General features: G+C 37.6%; 1 protein-coding gene across 1 annotated transcript; it reads right to left on the bottom strand.

Moving 5' to 3' along the window:
* Positions 1–819: 819 nt before the first annotated feature.
* LOC134570776 (putative methyltransferase DDB_G0268948) lies at positions 820–25,756 on the bottom strand. The gene is made up of 8 exons (XM_063428745.1): positions 25,690–25,756; positions 15,532–15,604; positions 6,865–6,975; positions 5,485–5,645; positions 5,149–5,362; positions 4,512–4,612; positions 3,269–3,406; positions 820–1,193 (listed from the first exon to the last, which is right to left on the bottom strand). Exons 2-8 carry the CDS (start codon positions 15,601–15,603, stop codon positions 1,103–1,105), a joined length of 888 nt encoding a protein of 295 aa, XP_063284815.1. The 5' UTR covers position 15,604; positions 25,690–25,756; the 3' UTR covers positions 820–1,102.
* Positions 25,757–27,276: the final 1,520 nt, after the last annotated feature.

Genomic DNA, 27,276 nt, shown 5'->3' with positions numbered 1-27,276 from the left:
TTTGAGTGTCCTTGCAAAGAAAGGTGGCTATATTGGTCACTGATTTGTTTTTGTTATGTTTTTGAATGTCAGAAATGTATATTTGTGAATGTTGAGATGTTATATTGGTTTCACTGGTAAAAAATAATTGAAATGGGTATATATTTGTTTTTTGTTAAGTTGCCTAATAATTATGCACAGTAATAGTCACCTGCACACACAGATATCCCCCTAAAATAGCTATAACTAAAAACTAACTAAAAACTACTTCCAAAAATATTCAGCTTTGATATTAAGGAGTTTTTTGGGTTCATTGAGAACATGGTTGTTGTTCAATAATAAAATTAATCCTCAAAAATACAACTTGCCTAATAATTCTGCACTCCCTGTACATTTTATAATTAAGTATTTCAGGCATAAGTTGGCATGGCTAAGGATGCAGGTTTGTGTAGCATTTTGTACATGCAAAAGCCACAGGGTAATTTGTCTTGGTGTACAGTGATAGGATAACAAGCAATGTACTCTGTATTTATAAGATCCCTTGAGGCCTCCCCGGGCAATTTTGACACAACTAGGCCTGAGATAATGCAACTGTGGGCCCTGAAAATTATGGGGACCAGGGCAGCTGTTATTTTATCCTTGAAATAAAGACATAACTCTTTATATCTACTAATCTAATAAGGGATAGCATTTCAAACAAAGGTCAATATTTTCTTTATTTAAAGATTACATGAACGTATTGTAATGTATTACATATATTTTATTGTAAGTTTTATGACATTAAACATACCTTTTATATATGCGGTAAACATGAGAGCTTTTACAAAAGCAACAGGGATGTTACCGATGGTTGGTGTCCATAAATGAATTTTTTGAATGTGGCAGTTGAGACAAAAAACAAATATATATGGAGAGTTGGAAATCTTCCTGCTTACGTGTCCTCATTCCTGGCTCTTCCATCGTGTGATGGAATATTATCATGTGGCAGAAAATAATGGTATTTATCTGCTAAATGTTCCTTGTTCTGCTGTTGAGCTTTAAATATGTTACACATTTTGAATACAAGAGGAAAGTGTTGACACATGCTACACTATCTCTTCCCCAGTCCATTATTTCTCCAGACTCATGATGATTTGCAGGCTAGGACACAATAGTGTTTGATATGGACCTTAATGAGGGCTGACTCATATCCATCTCCTAGAATGTCACGAAACCTGTAGAGGGAGATATGGGTCAGCATAATGAAAAACAAACATGCTTTCATACAAATCATTGCAAGCTACAAACACATGCATAGTGACAGTTATATAAAGGTTACATATAACATTTTAATGTGAATTGCCTTTCAATGAGCCAAAAACCCAGATTAGTCCCAGTCTGTCCTTGTCTGGTATATGCATACCTCCCCAGTGTCCCGGGGTTCAGGGATGTATTTACCACAAGGCAAACGAGGCATTTGCCTAGAGCGACACTTTCAGGGGGGCACCAAAAAACGCCACCCCAGGCTCCCAGACAAATGCCTTGTATGCCTCGTGTTCTGGGACTGTCCACCTTACTGTGATTGAGTATAGCTGTCAGTGTGTGTCTGTGAGCGAGTGAAAGTGTGTGTGTGTTTCAGTGAGAATGGGTGTGCCTGTGAGTGTGTGTCAGTGTGTGTATGTCATGTTATGTGTATCTGAGAGTGTGTGCATGTCAGTGAGTGGGTGTGTCAGAGTGTGTCAGTCAGTGAAAGTGTGTGTTGGATAAACAGTGTGTGCCAGTGACTGTATGCGTGTACCAATGACTGTGTATCTGTCAGTGAGTGTATATCAGTGCATGTATCAATGAGGGCATGTGTCTGTCAGTTAAAAAAAGTGACCTTGACACGAATTGCGGGGACAAAATTTAGATTTTGGGGGTGTCCGAATTTAGTCGTGCCTAGGGCAGCACAAATCCAAAATACACCACTGCCGGGGTTGCTTTATCACTTGTGCAAAGAAACTTGCCGGTATTTTGGTTCTTGACTGCCCTTATGGGTGGGATTAATATGATCTGTAAATGGTATAGGTTCTCTTTGTAATGACACAAGTGAGCAAAAACATTTTTGAGACCTGAGTGGGGACTAACCGAAGGGCAAGCTACTGAGTTTATTAAAGCTTTTGCCCATTCTCAGTGTTCTCATATTCTCTGTTTTTGTTGCAAAACACTCTGTTGTATCCTAAATTCCACCTCTTTTAGAAGCCCCAAATTATTGTCAGATTATATACTAAAGTGAGAATTTTTAGAGAATTAGGAAATCTAAGTGAAAATAACTTTTATACTTTTTAAGTTAGTATTTTGATAGAGGACAGTTTGTGGTCACTATATTACCTATATAAATGTTTGATTAAGAAATGTGTATTAGTCTTGTGCATTCTCTGTTCAACCAAATTATATATCACCACCATGTGGGTTTACAAAGGCCAAACATGTATAATTCTACCCATGGTGCAAAAAATGTTATAAAAATGATATATATTACACAAGATCCCGCACACACACTCATTCACTAAACAGCAACTTCCAAGCTCACAGATTTTATTAGTTTTTTGGGTTTTTTTTTTAAACATTTGATCATGCATTGCATAAGTCTGCCTCAACGTCAATGTACCCCATCTTTGGCAGGTCCTACTCTAACAACCTAACATCTGCTCTTATGAGTTTAACCCACTTGCTTGGAGGGGAGGAATCTGCTCTGCAGTACAAGGCTAAATAGGGCTCTGGAATGAGGCACCTGTATATATCTATATATTTATATATATAGAGAGTAGATGAGTGAGTGCGCTGGATCTTGTGTATTGTATGAATTTTCCCAGCAGCACCCCATTTATGCATGTTCAGATGAGTACAGCCCCCTGGTTTCATATATACACACACACACACAATGTAGTTTTTTTTTATTTTTTGGGGTGGGGGGCGGGGGAGTTAAACTGCTCCCCCCCCCCCCTTTATTTTGTAATTTTTTTTTTGTCTCTTGTACCAAAGCGTTGGGAAAATGTACCAATCAATGTACTGAAAATCATATAGATAGTATTTCTATTGTGTATATACTTTGCACTACACTGATTGGCCCATTTTTTATCAGTAAATTTTTGAGCTTGAGGTCCTGAACTAAATGAAATATTTTGGGGTAAAAAAAAGTAGTTTTATTTTTGGCTAGAGTGAATTTTTCCCACTGTGCACAACTCTACTCTCTATACATCACAACTCTACTCTGTATACATCACAATTCTACTCTGTATACATCACAATTCTACTCTGTATACATCACCTCTGTTCAAGATGCATCAGGAATCTGATGGCTTCATTTTTATCATGTTTCAGGAATTCTTGATACATGTATATAGACTGAAAAAATCCTATTATTTCTTCAACAGACATTTCAAATACAACGGGGATGTCCGTAACCCTGTAAGATAAAACATGTATTTATAAGGACTGTCATGTACCATACAAAGTGGTGTCTGGGTATGGGTACATGGTTCTAGATACCTCATGGACCATTCATTTGGATTTTTGTAGTTTAAATCTTAAAGGGGACAGTCAAATATAGCAAGCGAATGGGAACTGCAAATACCTTGATACAAAATCATGAAAGTCATAAGATTTTAAAAGTGTACCAGTTATAAGCATCAATGACCCCTGCAAGCATAGGAGACCAATATGCATTCAAATTATGTTTTTATTAAGAAGTCAAAATATTTTTACAGTGAAACTACCCCATTTTTTAACTGTTATTTGCTCATGTGTAAAATTCATCAATATAATAAAAGCTGCATTATTCACAAGAATCGCAACATGTGATATGCCCATGTATAGGAACATATATATATGTATATATTTTTTTTTCTAAAATAGAAACTTATATACATTCTCATGGATGTCACTACTTTATGTTAGTCCGTCTTCACTCCTACCCTGCAGATGTCAGCCAGCTGGAAAGACCTAATGCGCATGAGTGGCAATGACTGCGCTCGCATTAGGATTTCACTATAGAAAAGCATTATGCAATGCTTTCCTATAAGGATTACGGTGATGCTGGAAGTCCTCATGCATAGCGTGAAGACGTCCAGCATCATTTTGGTGCCGAAAAGTTGTCTAACCACCCAGAAGTACCTCTACTGACCTCTACCTCTACTGACAGCCACAAGAGGAGGAGTAAACATTAGCAGGTAATTCTTGCAGTTTATTCACAATTGCAAAATTACCTTTTCAGAGTTAAGACACTGGGTTAAGACACAATGAGCAGAAGTGGTCTGGTTGCCTACAGTGTCCCTTTATTGGATTAATGGAGCTGTTCATTCTAAAGTACTTAAATCAGGCGGGTTTTGGGTTGGGGTGCAATGGATGTAAATGTGCTATCATTTCACTTTTGTCCTATGTAAAATGTGTGTTAATGTAAAATAATTAGGCAATGTCAGGGAGTGCTGAATGTTAACTACAAAAAACATTGTTCTAGGCATTTTAAGGAAAACAAAATATTTACAGCAGCTTGAGATAACAGATGTACTTACCACTTCTTGTCTTTTAATGGTATAGCATTGAACACCTCTTCATACTGGTGATGCATAATATTGTTGTTTTCGTACTTGAATTCTGACATTTTGTCTAAACACTGCAAAGGAAATAGTTTAGTCAGCTGAGGATGATCTTAAACTACTTATTGTGAGAGAGGAAAAAAAACAAAGAAAAACAACCTACTATCACACACACAACAAGCACATGAAAATTCACACTGTTTTCAAAGGTCTGTTGAAACACCATAACCACTTTACAAGTCAGGCACAATTATATGCTTTAGTTCAGGTGTTTTTTTCCTAGGCATTTGAGGAATTACTGCTGAGACTGAACAAGGAACTGTCTTCAATGGAGACTGTCCTGAATTCTGGAGAATATTCTTTACCACAGTTTCCTTTATTTGGTCAAAGTTTTGTTAGGCTCATTTGCCCTGCTCCAGGTTATCCCAAATATCCCATGTCTCCTCTATCAGTTTCTATGTGTATACATGTGGTCTGGCATAAAAGTAGTATTGACTGTGGGATCATGTAGGTGAAGTAGAGTAATACAGAAAGCTCTATAATTGCTAGAACAGAACCATGTACCCATCAAGTTGCAATGGAATATTTACTGAAAGCTATTTAGTTTTTTTACCTGCTTCATAACAACATTTAGCGCTGCATCATTATTGCCATCTTGTAATTGAAAAAATGGAACAAAAGCATGAACTGCCAGACAGCCGTTGGACTTTAAAACTCGAACTGCTTCATGCACAAATTTTTCCACGTTGAACCAATGAGCAGCAAGTCCTGCATTTACAAGGTCCACAGATGCATCTTCTAGGGGTAAGTTCTCAGCAGCAGCCACCCTACAAGAGACATCACAATACATACACAAAGTTATTTAGTGAATCTGGTGTATAGGGATGAAGTCTTCTCTCTGCTGTTCAGTGTAGGTGGTTATAATGATGAATGGATTTTAAGTACTTACTGGAAAGTTACATTTTCCAAGGAACAGAATTGTTTGGCTTCCTCAAGCTGAGATTCACTGATGTCTACACCGATAACCTTTTTGAACCTTTTTGCTAGAGGCATTGTATATCTCCCAGTACCGCAGCCAACATCGACTGCTGTATCATACGGTTTACTTTTCTGCAGAACAGGAAAAAGGCTTTATTTATAGATTTTAATGTTGTACACTACTTAAAATTATTTAGATGTTTGCACTTTTATTTCCTCCATTTCTTTTTGTTATTATTAAAACTGTTAAACAATTTGTACTATGAGGGGTCTTTAACACAACTTTTACAGGTGATTGTAGATCATGGAGCCCTGAGTGATGTAAACCAGTGTTACGCTGAACCATTTTGTGCTTCCAGTTCTCTTAGTCTAATATTTCTATTAAAATGTTAGACATAAAACTAAACCCACTATAAAAAAATCACCAATGTTAAGCCTCGGATGCTGTTTTAAAGTACAGTATAAGATGCCAAGTAGAAAAAACTGAGATGTATAAAAAGTAAAATAAGATCACCAAACACTATTTTTCAGGAGACAAACATGAGATCAGTTATGTTGGATACAAACCAGGACTCTCAGGATTACAACATTGCTAGAAAATTAGCTTGTTGCCCTTTTCCAAATATGACTGGGGCTTGAAACCAGAACAGAACTGGATGAACCATTCCAATTTTAGCCTCTTCCTTACTCCACCAGTTTAGATCTTCATTCTGTGCAACATGGTCTTTCAGAGAACAGTTATATAGATAGTAATTGTAAAGGTAGAGAAAATGCAACGTCATACATTTCCTATCCCAGAGGCCCTGTGTCTGACATATCTATACGCAAGTGTCATTTCTCCCTATCTCTCTCATAATTAGTAACTGAAGTCTGGAGATGGTGACACTGTGGTAAATGAGATGGTACTATTTCTTTCCACCTCTCCATCCCAGTGTTCCCAATTATTAATATTATTATTATTAGCATTTATATAGTGCCAACTTATTACACAGTTCTTTACAACATTATAGAAATGGGGAAATTTAATAATAAGTGAAGTGACGATTACAAAATATTACAGGAATACTAGGTTGATGAACACCTGCACCCACTCCAGAGAGTAAAATTATGTCATGAGAATACTTATTCAAGAAAATCAATTCTGTCTTCACTATATCATTATGCCATTACTCCTGTATTGTGCCAATACAATGAAAAAAATAATAATTATTATTGTTAAATACAATACAGAACCAATTATCGAAAATTCTAGATTAAAACTGAAATGCGAAAATTCCATTAAATTGTTAGCAAACATCTACTACACATTGTTACTTGTAAAATGGAATGTTCAGTGAGTGAGTAAAGTTACCTTCTCCTTCAAATATGAGAAAATCAGATTCATGACGTCACTGGACACAGGAACCATATACTGCTGGTACACGGATGAGAAGGCCTTGCTTTTAAATAAATGATCAGTCATCTGAATGGAATTTGGTAGAGAAAATGTTCAATTGTTTTTCCCTATTTAACTCCATAAACACTAAAATATAACCACATTTCCTATACATGATGTACAATCATGGGGCCTAAAATGTAAATGCCCAGATATTGTAAAACTACAATTTGTATGATGTTTTGATAGCCACTAGAATGGCAAAACCTCATGGAGGTTGTATTTTTAAAATTTCTGGGGATCTATGGTTTGGTCACTATTGATGTAAGCAGAGAAAGGATAGGGGGCACTCCCGAGACCTGAATTTTGTATGAAAGGTGCTGCCGCTGTGACCAAAACTTCATGAATGAGAGAATAAATAGTTGCGGCGCACTCAGACTACAAAAAAATATAAGAAACAAAGAAGGCTACTAAAATGCCTAACTAAGTATGAATATGGGGATTTGGTTCCACCATATGGCCATATGTTGTTAAGCCCACCACTACTTTCAAAGTACCCCATTATTGGTGGGTCCTACACTAAAATGTGGGGGGCAAATAAATAGTAATAGTGTTAAAAATAAAAGTGTTAAATTAAATACTAGTAAGAGCATAGTGAGTATACAAACATAAGTGATGAAAGCAATTAAAAACAGTGTTAAAACTAAATAGTTAATGTGTTGGTGCTAAAAATGAGTATACTCACTAATGCAGATGACTGTGCTAGCTGGAAAAAATAATAAAAGTGACTTGACTATTGATAAACTCCCCCTATATATACACACATGTGGCATTTAGTAGCCTTCTTTGTTTCTTATATTTTTTTGTAGTCTGAGTGCGCCGCAACTATTTATTCTCTCATTCATGAATTCATGAATTCCAAATATAATATAAACAGAGAAAGGATAGGGGGCACTCCCGAGACCTGAATTTTGTATGAAAGGTGCTGCCGCTGTGACCAAAACTTCATGAATGAAAACATGAATGAGAGAATAAATAGTTGCGGCGCACTCAGACTACAAAAAAATATAAGAAACAAAGAAGGCTACTAAATGCCACAGGTGTGTATATATAGGAGGAGTTTATCAATAGTCAAGTCACTTTTATTATTTTTTCCAGCTAGCAGAGTCATCTGCATTAGTGAGTATACTCATTTTTAGCACCAACACATTAACTATTTAGTTTTAACACTGTTTTTAATTGCTTTCATCACTTATGTTTGTATACTCACTATGCTCTTACTAGTATTTAATTTAACACTTTTATTTTTAACACTATTACTATTTATTTGCCCCCCACATTTTAGTGTAGGACCCACCGATAATGGGGTACTTTGAAAGTAGTGGTGGGCTTAACAACATATGGCCATATGGTGGAACCAAATCCCCATATTTATACTTAGTTAGGCATTTTAGTATCCTTCTTTGTTTCTTATATTTTTTTGTAGTCTGAGTGTGCCGCAACTATTTATTCTCTCACTATTGATGTAAGAGCATTTTAACCAATACATAGTTGTTAATCTGTTGTTGAAGGACTGATTCCACTCCTAAATAATCCACAAAGTGGGTAAGTAGAATTAATAGAATCAATAGATTTGTATTAATAACATTGCAGGGTAATTCACTAAAGTATGGATTGTTAGGAAATCAGAGAATTCGAAGAAGATGTAAAATGTTAGACTACATTAGCCAAGCTTGAAATTTTTTCCAGTTCAGCTATATTTTCATTTAAACTATTGTAGCCTAAACTTTTGAATTCACTTTAAATTCACAACAATTCCCACTTTATCAAATAACCCTGTTAATATTAAAAATTATATCAATAAACAAAACCTCAATAGTTTTAGGATGACTCTTTGATTCTCACATCTTCAATGGCTGCTGAACATCACAAAGGAATGTATATTTTAGAATTAGAATATTGGGGTATACAATTGGGGTATTATAGTTTTTTGACTGTTCAAATAAGCCCACAAAGGGCTTCCATTTGATAAAGCAGACACCCCATGGTATCTTATATTGTGCCTTAACTTGTCACCATTTTTTCATCAATTTATTACAATGTTTGTAGTGAGGGGGAAAAAAATGGATTTTTTACATACATGTTGCATTTTTGCAGAGTATTTCTTACGCTTTATATGTACCACTGTCATAAAATCCCTAAAATTATGCTCAGTTACATCATCTGAGTAAAACAATATGCCCAATGTATGACCTATACACTATTTTGTAAAGTTACAGTGCTGTAAAAGAGACATGACAAGTTCAGGATTTTAAGTGTGAATTTTCATGGAGGGTTTTGATGCGTCTGTGTCCCACTTTGGAGCACTTGAGCAGGCTCCATATTCCAGCTCCACCATAAAGGCATACCATTTCTTAAAGAAGACATCCTAGGGTATTTCAAAAGGCATATTTTGAACCTTAGCGTGGGAGCATTTTTTCTGCCTTTTTGACTCACAAAGTGAGTTTGCACATTATATTCTGCAAACCTTATGTGTGCTACGACTGTATAATACTTCATATGTTGCTCAGCTATATTATCTGAGTACAGCAATACCCCCGTATGTACCTTTGCTAGGTATATGTGGACATTAAAGGGGCACATTTGAGACACAGCAATTACAGTTTTTTTCAAACTTTGAATTTTTACGCTGTGTCCAGGTCCCTTTTAGCAGTATTTAAGCAGACTAAATATTCCAACTATTCCATATTGGCATACCATTTCTTAAAGAAGACCTCCTAGAGTATATTAAAAGGCATATTTTGAACCTTAGCGTGGGATAATTTTTCCGCTAGCATGTACCAAGTGAAGTGGTAATAAGTATTTTTCTGCCTTTTTGACAGACAAAGTGAGTTTGCACAGTATATTTTGCAAATCTTATGTGTGCTATGGCTGTAAAATATTTAATATGTTGCTCAGCTATGTTGTCTGAGTACAACAATACCACCATATGTATCTTTGCCAGGTATATGTGGATGTTGAAGGGGCACATTTGAGACACAGCCATTCAGTTTTTCTTCTAACTTTGAAGTTGTATGCTGTGTCCATGTTCCATTTCAGAGTAGTTTAGCTGGTTGCTTATTCACACTTCCCCACCACCGCATACCATTTTTTAAAGAATACACCATGAGGTATTTCAAAAGGCATATTTTGAAACTTAGCATGGGATAATTTTTTCACTAGTTTGTTCCAGGTGTAGCGGTAGGCATTTTTAATTTTTTTTTACTCTTTAAAACTTTTTTTACTTTTTACAACTTTCTTAAAACTTTTTTACACTTTTAAAATTTGTATAAACTTTTTTTTTACCGTTAACCCCTAACTAGCAGTAAGCAGCACTTATAGTAAATGCCCCAATTTCCCATAACTCCCACCCCGGCTAGCAAAAAAAATATATAATTGAAAAATATTTTAATTAATTAATAAAATAAATTGAACCCCTGAGGGTTAAAAAAAATAAAAGTTAACCCTCAGGGTTTTAAAAAAAATCAGATCATACTATAATAATGTAATCTGCATTTTGATCACTGTATGCAGTGATCAACTGGCAGGGAAGGGGTTAATTTTTACTTTTTTGAAACATTATTCAAACTTAAAAAAAAAAAAGTAAACTTTTAAAGTTTTTTTTAAAACGTTCTTTAACGTTAACCCTTAGCTAGCCTAACACCAAATTCCCCAGTTCAGCACTAACGTCCACCCACCCCAGCTAGCTAAATATATATTTAAAATATTCCAATTAATTAATAAAATAAATGTAACCCCTGAAGGTTAATCACAGTAAAATGTAGTCCCTGCCAATTGATTACTGAAGTCAGTGATCAATTGGCAGTGAAGGGGATCATTTTTATTTAAAATTGGTAAAGGGGGGGTGGAATTTGAAACTAACTTTATTTTTTTCACACAGGGAAAAGATCACACTGGACGCGGAAGCACGGAGGCAGATCAGAAGTCCCTGCAGCACATATGCTCACTCTGACAGGCTGTCAGATTGGAGGATCAGAGGAGCGTTAACCCAGCGATCGCGGCCATCTGGGGTTAACTTTATTAAATTTACGGAAATTTTCCGTCATGCGTCCTTAGTTAGTTCTCTGCCTGTTAAATCACTTTGTTTAAGCATCCCTAGTCACACCACACTGCATGACTTATACAGCCTTCGTTAACAGTTCCTGTAAACAGAGATCTATTGTTTAAATTGCACATTCAATTTAATGTATTTCCTACTCTGTTAATAGCCTTCTATATCCTGCAGGAGCCCCCTGTGTGTAATTAAAGTTCGATTTACAGAGCAGGAGATAAAAATGTCTAAAGCAAGCTAACGTCTTATGGAAAATATTACTCTTTTGTAATGCAGGTTGTGTCAGTAATAACCAGGGGAGGTGTAGCTGGAGTTGCATAAACAGAAACAAAAGTGATATAATTCCTAAATGGCAGAGAATTGAGCAATGAGAATGCAGGGGCATGATACATATATACTAATACTGCAACAATATGCTAAATCTTTTTGATGCTTATAGAATCCTTTTGAGAGCCCCATTGCTTCATCAGTAAAAAAAGAATAGCATCACAAGAATACGACTGCTCATGTATGACCGGGCTTATTATTTGACCATTGTGGGTTTCCCTAAATTCTGACTTTAATTACTGTTATCATACCTGGAACTGGTTTTCTCTGTGATGGCACAAGTGAACAAAAAATATTTTGAAACTTGAGCAGGGATTTACTGAAGGGCAAGCTACTGAGTTCCTCTAAACTTTAGTCCGCTATCAGAATTCTCATATTCTGGTTTGTTGCAGTTGCAGTTATGAGACCGGACCAGTTTAAAGGATTACACTTTCTCTCATCTACCTTTCAATCCCTGAGTGAACTACTGTGTTCTACTCGGACTGTTAATTGAATTGTGCCTTTAGGATTCACTTCTCTTTAACTGATTGAATTAATATCGCCAAGCTGTACTGTTTAAAGATTTGAAAATTCCCATTTTGTTTTATTAATTATTTAGGACTATTTGCTTTACATTTATTGTTCCTCAGAGGTGGATATAATATAAAAGTTATGTCTACGGAAAAGTAAAGGTAAAAATTAATGTTCACTTACCCTTAATTCTGGATATTCCTCTTGATGTCTTAAAATCTGTAAATAAATTAATTATATTTCTTTGATTTATAAATAAAAGGGCAAAAGGGAATTAATAGAGAACTGTGTTAATGCAAAACATATCAATGCTGAGCATTAAAAAAATAAATATATAAGGCAAAAGAATATAATTGATGCATTTTGCAGAACAGAAATATGTTATCCTAAAATGATAAATGGCGGTCTGAAAGGACCTATAAAGGGGGTAACCCAAAATACAAATACCAGAACAATTAAAGTCAGTTATGATCTAAGGCAGTGGTTCCCAAACCAGTCCTCAAGTACCAGTCCAGTATTTATGGATTAACCTGTTGTGTCTAAAGTGTTTGTTTTTCTTCTCCTAAATCACCTTAGACACAACTTGATAATCCCTAGATTCTAAACTGTTAGGGGGTACTTGAGGACTGGGTTGGGAACCACTGCCCTAAGGCATACGAAAAACAGAGGCATTTAACATGCACCAAAACCCTCCCCCCTCAACCCCCTCCCACACCCCAAATTTTTTTCTCTTTTAGGAGAGAGAAAATCTCCAGGCCTTTAATTGTAAGACTAACCCCAGGGGGCCAATCGGGTGGCCCATACACTTAGGACCACCGAAAGAGTAATATCGCTTTTCTGCTTAAAATGGGCCCAGTTGGGTTGCGTGGCCCATTAAGAGTCTGACCGGGCCCCTTTGATAGCTCCTGCCAGGAGGAAGTGACAGACGATCACTTCCTCCCAGCTTCTTAGAGAGCTCCACACGGGTAGGTAAGAGGCACACACAGGCAGCATGAGGAAAAGGAGCACTCCGATTGAGTGTGTGTGCGTATCTGTGTCACAGTGTGTGTATGTGTTAGTGTGTGTGCACTTGAGTCTGTGTGTGAGTGTGTTTGTGTTAGTGTGTATATCTATGTGTCTGTTTTAGTGTGTCAGTGTAAACATATGTGTATCTGTGTGTTAATGTGTATGTATATCTATGTAAGTATGTAGCTCAGTGTGTATGTGTGTGTCAGAGTGTGCATCTGTGTATATGTATACATGTACATGTGTGTGCATCCAGTGGCATACCTACCATGGTCGCAGGGGTGGCCACTGTGACCAGGCCCAGCACTCCTGGGGACCTGGCTGCAGCAGCAACCGTGGGCCACTGGTATAACTTAAGGGCATAAATTTGGGGCTGGCTGCAGTTGCTAGGTTAGCGTCAGGAGGGGAGACCTGTGTTGTGCTGCTCCCCTCCTGCCTGTGTGTAGTGTGGCTGAGCGGTCTGATAGGAAGTGCTCACTGAGAGAGCCCTTCCTGACAGACGGGTACCACGGCAAGAAACAGGTACAGGAGGGGAGGGCGGAGAGACAAATGTAGGGGGTTGGGGGAGAAAGGGAATGGGACACATGGAGGAGCTGATGGAAGGGAATGGGACACATGGAGGTGTTGGGGAGAGTCACATGGAGGGGCTAGGGTAATGGAATGGAACACATGGAATGACTGAGGGGGAAGTAATAGGACACATGGAGGGGCTTTGGGGGATGAGGGGATGGGACACATGGAGGGGGGGAATGGAACATATGGATAGGCTTTGGGGGGGAGTAAATGAGACACATGGAGGGGCTTTGGAGGGATGAGACACATGGAGGGGCTGTGGAAGGAATGATACATGGAGGTGCTTTGAAGGGAGGAAATGAGAAACATGAAGGGGTTGGGTGGGAATGAGACACATGGAGGGACTGGGGCAATTTTCACCTCTAGTTACACCTCTGCGTGCATTTGCTTAATGTTGTGTATCTGTGTGTGTCTGTGTGTCAGGGTGTGCATCTGCATGTGTGTATATGTCAGGGTGTGTGCATATGTCCGTGTGTATATGAATTTGCGTGTATGTATCAGTGTGTTTATATGTGTATATTCTGTGCAATAATGTGTATGTATATCTGCATAAATATAGTATATCTGTAAATATGCATGCATGTGGCGGTGTATGTGTGTATGTGCATATATCCAAGCAAATATATATCCAAGCAAATACAAACACAACATGCAAACACACTAATGCAATAAAACCCAAACATTACAAACACACCCCCTGTATTAAAACACTTAAATGATATACATACACATATACACCTATATATGCACACAAACACAATCCTGCAAATGGTAGATCCTACGCTGGAATAGCATTGTGGGAATTGTAAGACAGATGGTGATCTACATTTTGTCCACTCTTGCACTGGGGGCCCCAAAAAACTTGCATCAGGGCTTTCTCTACATTAGTCCACTGTGAGGCATCATAAACTGCAATACCAACTGATCTCAACTGGCATTTAGATATTTTCATTTAATGCATTGTTTTGGTGCAAAAAGTAATTTGCCATGCATTAAATAACAGGGCATACCAGAATGTCCTACTGGCCAAAAGGGACCCGATCACATAGCCCCTCACACCATAAAACATCTGTATTCAAAACTACAACACTACAACAACAACAAAATAAGATATGACCTAACAGACAGGGGAGATCAAGTCTTAAAACATTAATCTTTCATTAAGCAATATTTAATAAAACAAAACAACCTTTATTAAATAACATTAGATTGTTGATACGATCTGACATAAAAAACACAAAGTGATTCAAAAGGTGAAGAAAACAGTGATTAAAAATGGAGGGAACCGGAATCACAATTTTAAATAGTAAGCTAATAGATAAAAGGAGACCTTGATATAAAGTGTGAACTCCTACATCTCAATAGGTTTAGCAAATTAATTGGAGTTCATACAGGATGTTGAGGTATGTTTAAAAAAAGATAGTAACTTGGTTATAAAGTATCAAATCTTGTTCGCAGGAGAGACTTTGTAACAACATTATGATTCTACTTGGATTGTTACAAACATTAGCTGATTCACGCCCATAGCCTTCGATTTATAATTAAACTCAAATATGCACATTATTCATAGTATGTATAATTAATATGAAAGATTCATCTTATATTTTCATTAAAGTTTCAGAAAATTTTAGCTTGCAATGATTCCCAAATGACTGTGCAATTTACACTTCCGCACAGTTACTGAGAGCCTAGCATAAAAAGAGGAAAACGCCACAATTATAGAACCTCAATTGTATACTAGACAGCTGTTTCTAATAGTCTAGATTTAAAAGGAGATCATCCAAAGGGGATGGGGTATTTAGAGTGAAAAGATGAGAAATTCTGAATTTAACATAATTTTAAATAAAAGGAATGTAAACATTAGATGACTCTTTACAAGAAGTGTTTAGGAAGGATGTGTAAGTCACATGCGGGGAGGTGTTACTATGGCTGTATAAACAAAATGATTTAACTCCTAAATGGCAGTGAATTGAACAGTGAGACTGCAGGAGCATGATTTATACACCAAACCTGATTCATTAAGTTCAAGTTGTTTTGGTGACTAGAGCATCCCTATAAATTCGAGCCATCAAATAGTAACAGTATTGCACTAAACATAGCAAAAGATTCTGGCTTACCTGTGTGATCTTGGTGGAGGAGTAATTTCCACAAAGCAAGTCTGCTGCTTTATATGTGGCCGCTAGCAGCATTCTTTATATTGACAAAGGCTGGAAAAACCAGTTACTATCTCAATTAAACAGTCAAACTGTCAATTACCATGTCAATTAAATTCACTTGTATTATGTAAGTCATGCTTTGTAGAGATATTTAGCATCTCCAATGAATGTTTTATAAAGACTGGAAAAGGAAAAAACACCAATAGAAATAGCTTTTTTACTACATAATTTCATTCTTTTCTAGACACTAAGGCAAAATGCTCTGAAAAGACATGTCATTTTTTTTTATTTTTTTAGGCTTTGTAAGATCTGTTTAATTTTGTTTACGTTTCTGATATCATCTAGTGGTTAACCCCTTAAGGGTGGAGTCAATTACAAAACGTAAACAAAAAAAGGGAATTTGCCCTATATGTCTGTTCAACCATAATTCCCCTCTGTCATATTAATGATGTAGATTAATTTAGAAATAAACAAATATGTTTAAATGTCTATCTGTTCCTGTCCAAATCTGAGATGATTAAATTGCGTATACGCAGAAGTAAGCTCACACTGACACATGGAGTTCAGGTTAAAAGCACTTCAGAAAATTTAATACAATCTGGTTGGAAAACAGTTGTGCAGATCTTTTTAAAAGCAAAATGACATCATCATTGAATATCAGATAATAACAAATAAACATCATTAATTGGATTAAACATTATGTGACTAACTTCGTGTCCACCCACCAATATTATTAATTGGCTCAGGGGTTTGAGTGACCAGCTAGGTGTCCTCCCACCGGGAGGTGGTATTGTTCTGGACAAGGGTGTGGACAGAAGGCTCAGGCGCCATCTTTCCCAGCATGAGGTTTACTCGGTGGAAAGGGGGGCTTGAGCGTCATTTTACACAGTCAGTGATATCGGGCCTCATGTCCAGGTGCAAGGTCTCTTATGAATAGAACATTTCATTACTACTGTGTTCTCGTGGCCTTCAAATTATACTATGTTGCAAGTTAGGGGAAAGTCAGTAAAGTCAGCAGTTCCTGAGTTAATCATATCTTTATAGAGAATACAGTCTTTGTCTATTGTATTAGATGTGCTGGGAAATTCTGTCATGTAATGTAGTTTTAAAATGAACAAGTTAGGTTATGAGGACAAAATGGAGGATTGAAGAAGTCAGGTTAGGAGAACAAAATGGAGGATTGAAGAAGTCAGGTTAGGAGGACAAAATGGAGGATTCACAGTATGCAGTTAAAATGGAGTTAGTACAATAATTCAATACAAGTTCAATAAAGATTTTTAATAATTCTACATCAGTCCCCCCTATGAAATGTTAATATTCTAAGAGATAAACTTTATTAGTTAGTTTCAGAAGACAGGTTAGCCCAAAGGCACAAAACCCTATGAAGTAACGGTTCTTAAAGTCTTCTTAGTTCTTCAGAGGGACATCATAAATAGACAAGCTTACATTACCATATGGACCTGTGTTATCTGGAATATAGGCACAACAAGTCATGGTGACAGGTAAACGTTGTTGGTTGCAATAGATATAATAAAAGCAAATCAAAATATTATTATTATTATTAGCAGTGACGGTTGAGAAAATGGACTCAAACTTTCCCTTTACTGCAAAATCATCTGGTACCCCCCTTGGCACACCTATGGCATCAATATATATATATCAAACTTTCCCTTTAGAGGGGTGCTCCTTTTTATGTTCTGAAGCATGAATGTGGTGTGTCAAGAGTACCTTGTCATGTATTATGTGTATTGACATAATAACCTTGGTTAGGGTGTAGTATTAAACCTGTCCCACGCTACATCAGCGTAGGTGGACTCGGATCATTTAGTCAATATTAATATCACCACAAACTCAGGATGGGCAAATAATCCTGAGGAAGCTTGGCATTTGGATCTCTTCAGCTTCACGAGGTCTCCTTTTGGGGTCCTCGGCTTTCCATCGATGGCAGGTGGTCAGGCATTATTATGGCCATCAAACACCTACTTGCTGGTATCTTTTTATTTAACAAGTCATTTTTTTTCTTTAGAGTCAAAAGTGTGTCAAAATCAACAAATGTTACTTCTCATGTTGCAGAGATAGAGAGAGTCTTGAATCTGGAACAATGAATCCACTGAGTGATCTCTGCAACTTTCACAATGCACTATTGGATATATGGTCTTGGTTGTCACATTGATGACCGGCTAGGCTTCTGGCCATCCTGACAAAATGTCTATTATAACTAGTGCATATTTGACCCAGTAGCTCTTTGTCACCTGGATTCTTGAAAGGGATATTGAGAGTTAGCTAGGTGCTTAGGATTCTCCTCCTCTTCTGCCTGAGCTGTCCTTGGCACAAATAACACAGGATCGGCAGTGACTGGTGATTAGAGGAGTAATTCTAGGTGCTTTAGAGTATTTAGAGATCAAAGAGTTCATGAGGGTCTTGGATAGGTATAAAGTTCCATGGGCTCACTGCCCAGTACATGTTTTTGGGTAAACAGAGCTTAAGAGCGTTGGAGTACAGCCCGTCTTCAAGGGTTGCCCCTTTCTGTTTTTCCAGCTTTGTATTTCTTCAGGGTCAGTAGCTGCTTTGTCATTCTTTTAGAAGCTTGAGATCTGTAGGTAGGATCTACATGGTGAGTATAGAAGTTTCTTTAGCGGACACCATTCTGTCCACTTCCCTTGGTGCACTTGTGGCTTGGTTGGCAGCTTTTAGTCAGCTGAGTGGTGCTTCTTATCTTCCAGATTGATCCAAAATAATGTGCTGCACCCAGGGCATGTCTTGAGTCAGTGTAGGTATTGGCATGTCTTCCTTCAGGCATTTTGTATGCCACTGAGAAGGCTGTCAATTCAGCGTCTTGAGCAGATGTGAGTGAGGAAAGTGAAGGTGCTTGACGTACCTGATCTTCTGTAGCAACAGCAAATCCAGTATGGTACCTTTCCTCTTTATCCGCAAACAGAGTGGAGTCAGGATCTGGTAAAGCTACTTTGTCTTTCTATTCACAGTTCTCTTGCTGACCCCCCTCTGTAGAGATTTGTAAATTGAATGTTCATGTTTTGTTCTAATGAGTCAAGTTCCTTTCATGAGATTTCTGGGGACTTAGTGAAGAAAAAACATGAGGGACAGCCACCTCCCTTACTTCCATGGGAATCTGGGTCAGGGCCGCACTATTTCCTTGAGAGTGCCCAAAACAGTTCTTTCAGTGTGGTATTCCCCCCTGGAGAGTGGCGGAAGAGTGGCCAGAGCAACTTTTCTTCAAAATATAATGTTGTCAGGTAGAGGCAGAGTTGTCTATGGGTGGAGGAAATTGGTAAGGAATAAGAAGGGAGGAAGCATATAAAGGATATAGATATGGTGGTGGGGAGATGGAAGAATGAGTAGCGGATAGAGTGAGAGGGAAGAAGGTGGAGTAGGAGGAGGAGAAGGAGGAGTAGAGGAGAAGTAGGAGGAGAGAGGAGAAGGTGGAGTAGAGGGAGGAGTAGGAAGAAGAAGGAGGAGTAAGAGCAGGAAGAAGGAGTAGGAGGAGGAGAAGGTGGAGTAGAGGGAGGAGTAGGAGGAGAAAGTGGAGTAGAGGGAGGAGTAGGAAGAGGAGGGAGGAGTAAGAGCAGGAAGAAGGAGTGGGGGGGGGGTAGAGGAGAAGGAGGAGGAAAGAGGAGAAGGTGGAGTAGAGGAAGGAGTAGGAGGAGAAAGTGGAGTAGAGGGAGGAGTAGGAGGAGAAAGTGGAGTAGAGGGAGGAGTAGGAAGAGGAGGGAGGAGTAAGAGCAGGAAGAAGGAGTAGGAGGAGGAGAAGGAGGAGTAGAGGGAGGGGCAGTAGGGGAAAGTGGGGGACTGTAGATGAAGGGGAGGGATCGGTGGGAGGAATAAGCGGGGATGGGCAGGTAAGGGAGCAAACAGGTGATGTAGCAATGGAGGATACATCAGAAATCAAGACTAGGTAGAAATGCAATGGAGGCTGCAAATAGCCCATGTACAACAACTATTAACTGGCCCTATGCTTTCCCTAGAGAAAAATAATAAAAGGCTAACATGCTCATCTTGTCTCCACAAGCCTCGAACGTTTCACTCCCATGGGTGGCCCATGATGGCTTGCCCACCACTTCTCCACACGGGGTCTTGTGCCCGCGGAGACAGACGCTATCCCTGACTCTCGTTCTTAATTTAATAATTTATATCTAACATCTCAAAATGTAATTTCTACTTATATCACAAATATACATTATCACAATTTTATGTCTCGTAAATGGGATAAAATTTATTCTACTCTTCACTGATAATGTATTTTTAAAACATACAAAATAGACAAATAACATTGCCTTCTGCAAAATAAATGGAAAAGATAATGGAGATTTTGTTAAGCTTATAAATGGCTATACATTAATCCACATTTATTTTCCTCCAGTTTCTGGCTGTTAATGACAATGTACAATGTAATAGAGCAGCAGGGAATGCTAGCAGAATGCTTGGTTGCATTGGGAGAGGTATTAGCAGTAGGAAGAGGGAAATGCTCATGCCATTGTACAGAACACTGGTGAGACCTTACTTAGAGTACTGGATACAGTACTGGAGACCATATCTTCAGAAGGATATGGATACCTTAGAGAGAGTTCAAAGAAGGGCTACTAAACTGGTTCACGGATTGCAGGGTAAAATTCACCAGGAAAGGTTAAAGGATCTTAACAGGTATAGCTAGGTGAAAGGACGAGACAGGGGAAATATGATAAAAGCATTTTAAATACATAAAGGGAAACAACACAGTAAAAGTGGAGACTATATTTAAAAGAAGGAAAAACTACCATAACAAGAGGACATAGTCTCAAAAATAGAGGGACAAAGGTTTAAAAAATAATATCAGGAAGTATTACATTACTGAGAGGGTAGTGGATGCATGGAATAGCCTTCCAACTGGAGTGGTAGAGGTTAACTCAGTAGAAGTGTTTTAAGCATGCGTGGGATAGGCATAAGGCTAAGCACTTGCTGCTAGTAACAGATCTAGAATTAATATACTATAATGCCCAAAGTCTCAATTCCTACGCATATGCAATAATAAAATATCTGGGCTTACAACAAAAATTATGTTAGTCAGTCTTTAAACTTGGCTTATTCATTTGTTCAAGAAATCTTGGTTTATTAGAACTTTCTTTTAGTAAATGTTCTTTAAGATAACCCTTCTTTCAGCATGTTATCTATCAATCTTTGTACACAAAGCTAAAACACACTTGTTACTTATACGTGAAACGATAGACATATATATGTCTATCTACATATTAACCAATACTTGTCACAGACACCTTCCTGACACAGGGAAACTAATAGCAGGATAATCCTAGTAACCGTAACCTTTTTGTTCATAATATATGGGAATTAAGGAAGACAGCATGTCTTTAAGATAGGATGAGCATGACACAATACACGGGCGGAAAATAAATAAATAAAATAAATAAATAAACTCACGGAATGCAAACAATATACCTACAGCCATTAATCACTTTTCCTCTTCACAATCTAGCTTAACAACTTTGCATATTCCCTCTATCCACATTGCATAGTAATGCAACAAATCAAACTTGCCTTTACATTTTTAACTCGTCCAAATAATTCTCTATTCCTGCATCAGATTCACTTTCCTAACCTTCGTAATAAACATTGAGCTACATCGTGCAACCACACTTATTATACAGTATATAATTTTCAGGAGTATTTATATATGAAACATAATTTAATATGTATAAAATGTTAAAAACTTTGAGAAATTAAGATTTTTATTTTTCAAGTTCTGCATGGCATTTAAACTGTGAATGTCATAAAACTGTTATCTTTTATTATAATGAAAAACACATATGTTTGTTCAGCGATGTCTCACAAGTACAACAACAATCTCCCCCTGAAGTTAAAATCCAATGATAGCTGATCCAAAATACGTACTAGTTACCATGAAAACAGGGACCTAAACATACAAGTTGCTGAGAAAGAGGGAGGGAGGGAAAGCAGGAGGTCAAAATAAATAAATAAATAACCAAACTGCAAGTAGACAAGGGGAGGGAAGAATGAAAAAAAGGACTCCTATCTGATGTGCCATAGTGTGCCTTCGAGGGCACCCCTTAAAAAAAATCTCCCAATGGGAGCTAATGCTCCAACAGCCTCCCAAGCTCCCACTCTGTAAATCACAATCAATAGAGAATATCCCTAATCCCACGTGCCCTCCAGCAACAAAAAGTAATAAAAGAAGTAAATGATGATAGATCAAATATAAATCTAAGCGTGGTGGCTGGTCCTAATTAGACGAAGTAGCTGCAGCATCATCAATAATAATATGCCTAACCACTGCTAACAGAAATCCTGATGCGCGTTTCGCCAAGGGCTGGCTCTTCCAGGGGAAAAAAGCCACTTCGTCACAAATACTGGCCAAAAATAACTATCATATTTGTTTTTTTTGCATTTTTCACAAATAAACTGACCTTTCACTGATGATTTCATCAGCATTATATGTTTTACTGCTCTAAAACACCCATATTTGTGCCCAGTAATGTCTCAAGAGTACAACAGTACCCCCCCATGTACAGGTTTAATGGTGTTTTGGAAAGTTAAGTGGTCAAATATAAGACTCGCCCATTTCTGTTTTTGCACATTTACATTTTTTAAATTAGTTATGTTGCCTTTGAGACCGTATGGTAGCCCAGCAATGACAATTACCCCCATCATAGAAAACTTTTTGAAAAAGTAGACAACCCAGGGAATTCAAAATGGGTATGTCCAATCTTTTTTCGTAGGCTCCTAGTCACAAATTTTGGCCAAAGTTAGCATTCATATTAGTTGCTAGCAAAAACAGGCCAACCCCCGGAGCGAATAGGGAGGAGGGAGCATGACTGCTGCCCTGAGGGGTTGGCATAGCAACAAGGATACAGTTGGTTTTACAGTTGAAAGCATGGAATTCTGGGAAAAATTACCAGACTACTGGTGAACAATGCTGAGGGAGCCTGGCAGTGTCTTTCCCCACCCACCCTCCCCAACTGTTCTGTTCTGGAATTGTTGTTTTGTGTTGTGTTTTCTTTGTTCTCATTTTGTCACAGCTGCGGGTTTCCTGCGCCAGCAAGTGTGGTAAATGACAGGCTTGGGGAGTCGCAGCCTGAATTTGGTTGATGACGAAGGACAGGCTGAAGAGGCTCTGGAAGAAGTTTAAAGTGTACCTGTCTGCTGGGTAAAACCAGCAGCTGACAGTATTTGGTTATGCTGGTTTAAATAAAGTTGTGGCCGTTGCCCTTACCCACTTAACATGGTGTTGCGTTACTTATTGGGAATGGAAGGGTAATGGTATTTGGTGATCGAAGGAGTCAGCAGTCAAGCATTCTCACTGATGATATCATAATTGTGATACATTTTACTGTCTTGAAACACTCATCTTTGTGTTCAGTGAAGTCTCCTGAGTGCAACAGTACTTGTACAGGTTTTAGGGTGTTTTGGAAAGTTACAGAGCTAAATATAGGGCTTGCAAATTAAATTTGCTGGCCGTTCTGCCATAATGATGTTAAAATATTACATAAATATACAAGTAGAATTTCAATATATATATACATATGTATTTAAATTCTACATGTTTACTTATGTAATTATTTAAGTAATTATATATATGTATATATGTATATATTTGCAATTATTTTTATTTATTTATATATAGATAAATATGTAACGAAATTTAATTTGTTTAATAAGTGTATTTTGTTACATACACATATATATATATATATACAATAAATACACAAGATCCAGCGCACTCTCCTATCTACTAAACAGCAACTTCAATGTTGACAGATTTTATTAGTTTGTAAAAGTTTTTTTTTAAAAACACCTAATCTAGGCAAAAAAAAAAATGGGGATTTAGTTACATTATATGATCATACATTGCATAAGCCTGCCACAACGTCAATGTACCCCATCTTTGGCAGGTCCTACTCTCACAGTCTAATGTCTGCTCTTATGAGATTAACCACTTACTTGGGAAAAAAATTCCATCTGAGGCTCTCTGCAGTACAAGGCTAAATAGGGACCTGAGATGAGGCACCTGTAACAGGGAGGGGTGCAGAACCAAGGAGTTGGCTAGACTCCCAAATATATATATACATATATATTTGTAGTCGGGGCAATATAGCCGTAAAAACCTAGCATATGATAACCATAACATATATAACTTTACACTAGTCGGTTGTGGTGTGCCGGAACCGACAAAGCAGTAGGCCTGTAATAAAAGTGGGCCCACCTTAGAGGGTGATATAAATAGAGAAATAGAGGGAGTGGTGGGAGGGGTGACTAGCCAGACCATCAACGGTAAGGTGAGAGAGGATTGGCAGCCCTTTTATAGGGGATTTCAAATTAGCTTGGATATTGGAGCCCTGGTAGTGCACCCAGCCATGTAATTTTGAAGCCAGGGTGCAAGGTATTGTATCTTCTTTACATATATATATATATATATATATATATATATATATATATATATATATATATATATATATATATATATATATATATATATATATATATATATATTATTATTATTATTGTTTTAAATGTACATAGGGATTTAGGCCAGAGCGCAGGTAACATTCTCTTTGTTTTACTATGTATTTTGAGCTGTTGGATACTAAGCTACTGCTGCTGTAAGCGAGGTGCTTTATATTTGTGTTTGTATATGATGTTTGTATCACACAGCTATGTTACATTGCTGCCAGTCACCCCATGGTTGTCTTATTAAGAGTTTATAAGTATGTAGGGGCAGCACCCCTTCCTGTCTCAACAGATAAATTTGCCTTTTAGCTGATACCGGCAAGGTGATTTATATGTTATAGCCCTATTCAGGGTATGTAGGGGTTTATAAAATACCCATTCATGTCTCATTAGAGATGTTTACACAATGTCTGATACCAGCAAAGTTTATTGCATGTGTAGAAGCCCTATAAAGGGTTAAATGTGAAAGGGTTTATAAAATACTCCTTCCTTTCTTATTGGAGATTCTTGGCTGATATCAGCAAATATAATGGCTGGAGTAGGACTCACCTCTTGAGGGTTGCCTTGACGTGGCAGGTGAGCTTATATATTCAAATGGACATTGGAATAAAACTAAAGAGCCTCCATTTTGTTTAAATGTACATAGGGTCAGAGTGCAGGTAACGTTCTCTTTGTTTTTAATATATTTATATTTGTGTTCGGGGCAACATTGATTATGATATGAAGTAAGATTGTTGTTAATAAACCTGTGATAGGAAAAAGTCAGTTGAGTTGTGCCGAAACCTACATATGCTGTAGGCCAGTAAGAAAAGCAGGCAAAAAGTAATACATATCATACTAAAAAAAAAAAAAAAAAACATTTATTGAGTAAAGAACATAATACAACATAATACATAAAGATGACATTTTAACGAATGCCCTTTGTATTTCTTGTACTGGTTGGGGTATATATGTTGTATATGCTGATCACTTCCAGTGACCTAGAGTTTTAATGACATGGACTGGAACATTCTGGCTCGATGCCAGGGATGCAGCCCCTATCCTAAATGAGTGTCCTGAATAAAGGCTAGGGTTCATACTGAGCCTTATTAACAATAACTGTACATATAACATGAACTTAGAGGTAGTGAGAATAGTCCCCATATTCGGTACGGTGAGGAGTTAGGAATCGAAGACCTTCACTGTCCCCTATATTATTCATGGGAAAGTATGGAATGTGGACAGGTTGACCCAATTGACTCGTTTTGGTCATGGGTAGAGTCAATATGCAACGATCCTGATGTTTAATTAGGTAGGAGCTTTGAAGGCAACCTTGTGCATTGTGTTGGCCACTGATGGTGAATACTTGTAGCCTCAGGAAGTTGTAAAAGCCAGGTAAATAGCGGTTTCAGAATTAGTTAGGGGTTAGAAAGGGGCTGAATCTAGCAAATTAGACATATTTTGGATACCCTTAAGTATAGTCTGATTGGATAGGATGAAATGAACTGGCTTTGTTGGAAAGTAGAGAAACATGTGATGTTAGATGCCAGTCAAGCGTAAATTGATGGTATAGTGATATAGCCTAAATTGAAGGTGGCAAAACAAAGTAGTGAACACAACCAGAGACATAATAGTTGGTACATTATGTAATGAAGTACCACTTACCTTTGATGTGAATAGCATTGGAAAGACTTGGTGACAGCAATTGCTGGGAGACCACTAACGGCACAACTTGAAATACCTTAGAACCTAGAGTTGTTATACCGTGTACATTGAAATAGCGGAATCTGCCAGACACGTGAGCCCTACGAGGGCTAAGGAAATAGTTGTAAACAGGTAAGTGACAACCAATTTATACCTTGCAAACAATTGAGGGGTAACACAAGCAACTTAGACTAAACCAGGAACTTAGACTAAACCAGGTGGCATGAATATGAAAATACCAGCATATGACGTCAAACTTAAATTACTAGCATTAAGGCATATGGCAAAATTTTAATAATGCAGAAACTCTGGAAAGTAAGTGAATTGTGAACCTGTCACATGTATAAGCCCCTGTTGCCTGAAAATAATGGGATAGCCCGGAGACAGATGGATGTAGTGATGAACATAGATAAGTGATTAATATAGCGAGGGTGAAGTTGACAAACCAACTTATATAGGGGAAATAATAGAGTAGAAAGGGTTGGGAATCGGAAAAGTATAAATATTGAAGAAAACCCCAACAAAAATGTGCATAGGTAACTAGTATCAGTATCAACAAGAACCTACAAGGACCATAACAGTGGACAATTCAAGCTAACAAGTGTATGAGAAGCCAACCAACAACCCGTAATTAGTTTAACTAAACCAAAGTAAACCTTTGTTAGCTGATTAGTCCAATGAGGGTTGTAGTTAATGTAAGTACAGTGAATGTATATACAAGTTAGTTTATATTTGTGAACTAAGTTGGGCTTGACATGACTGATCCAGTCAATAGCAACACTTAGCAATGTAGGGGGCCAAGACATATAATAGAAGTCAATATGTTCCAGTAAGCGGCCTTATACCGGAAGCTGAAGAAGGCATTGCTGTGAAGCTACGTTTTAATGAAATGCTGAATATGATAGTAGTGAAATTCACCTTGAAAGAATAAACATACAGTTAGTAAAAAAACAATTAAATCAGCCGTGGCAGGCCCACCATGGCGACTTCTATGAGTATGAGGTAGGGCCAGCTCAACTTAAAGTTGACATGTTTTAGTATAATAAAAATAATGTTACAATATGTCTGATAGGTGTGGCATCACAACTTATCTATATCCTAATTCACCTATTAGTGTAAAAACTTTAGACAGAAAGTCAGATAGGATGACAGAAAGTCAATATCCCGTTGGATATCTGAACGTACTAGCGCACATGCTCAATATTGAATTGTGTTATGATCGTATGCATACGGAGGAGCATCCAGTTGATGGCATGGTTCGACAATGTATTTCTAGTCTTTCCAGTCTCTCATTTATTTACACCTTAGAGGACATGAGTGCTGAGAATGTTGCATGGAAGTTGATGTTGCTCGAGCAACTCGTGCCTTCTCCAACATCAGCATTGTCCATATTGGTATGCATGAGCCTGAACAGTTCCACTTTCCCGGTCATTGCTGGGAAAAGAATGTTGTGTCTGTGTAGCTCAGCCGTAATATGAGGAATGGTCCATGACCTGATGGAACCTGATTGGTGTCACCTTTTTGTGTAGGTGTAGTGGACCAGACTGG

The sequence above is a fragment of the Pelobates fuscus genome, chromosome 8, assembly GCF_036172605.1.
Source record: "Pelobates fuscus isolate aPelFus1 chromosome 8, aPelFus1.pri, whole genome shotgun sequence".
NCBI lineage: Eukaryota > Metazoa > Chordata > Amphibia > Anura > Pelobatidae > Pelobates > Pelobates fuscus.
Note: the sequence above shows the minus strand (reverse complement) of the source record. Positions and strands in the feature narration are given on the sequence as shown.

Excerpts from the sequence above, each read along its gene's own strand:
- LOC134570776 (XM_063428745.1), bottom strand. The coding sequence starts at position 15,603 with ATGCTGCTAGCGGCCACATATAAAGCAGCAGACTTGCTTTGTGGAAAT. Across the intron at positions 4,613-5,148 it reads TAAATGTTGTTATGAAGCAG|TGTTTAGACAAAATGTCAGA; the intron begins GTAAAAAAACTA and ends TTTCCTTTGCAG. Across the intron at positions 1,194-3,268 it reads CTGATGCATCTTGAACAGAG|GTTTCGTGACATTCTAGGAG; the intron begins GTGATGTATACA and ends CTCCCTCTACAG.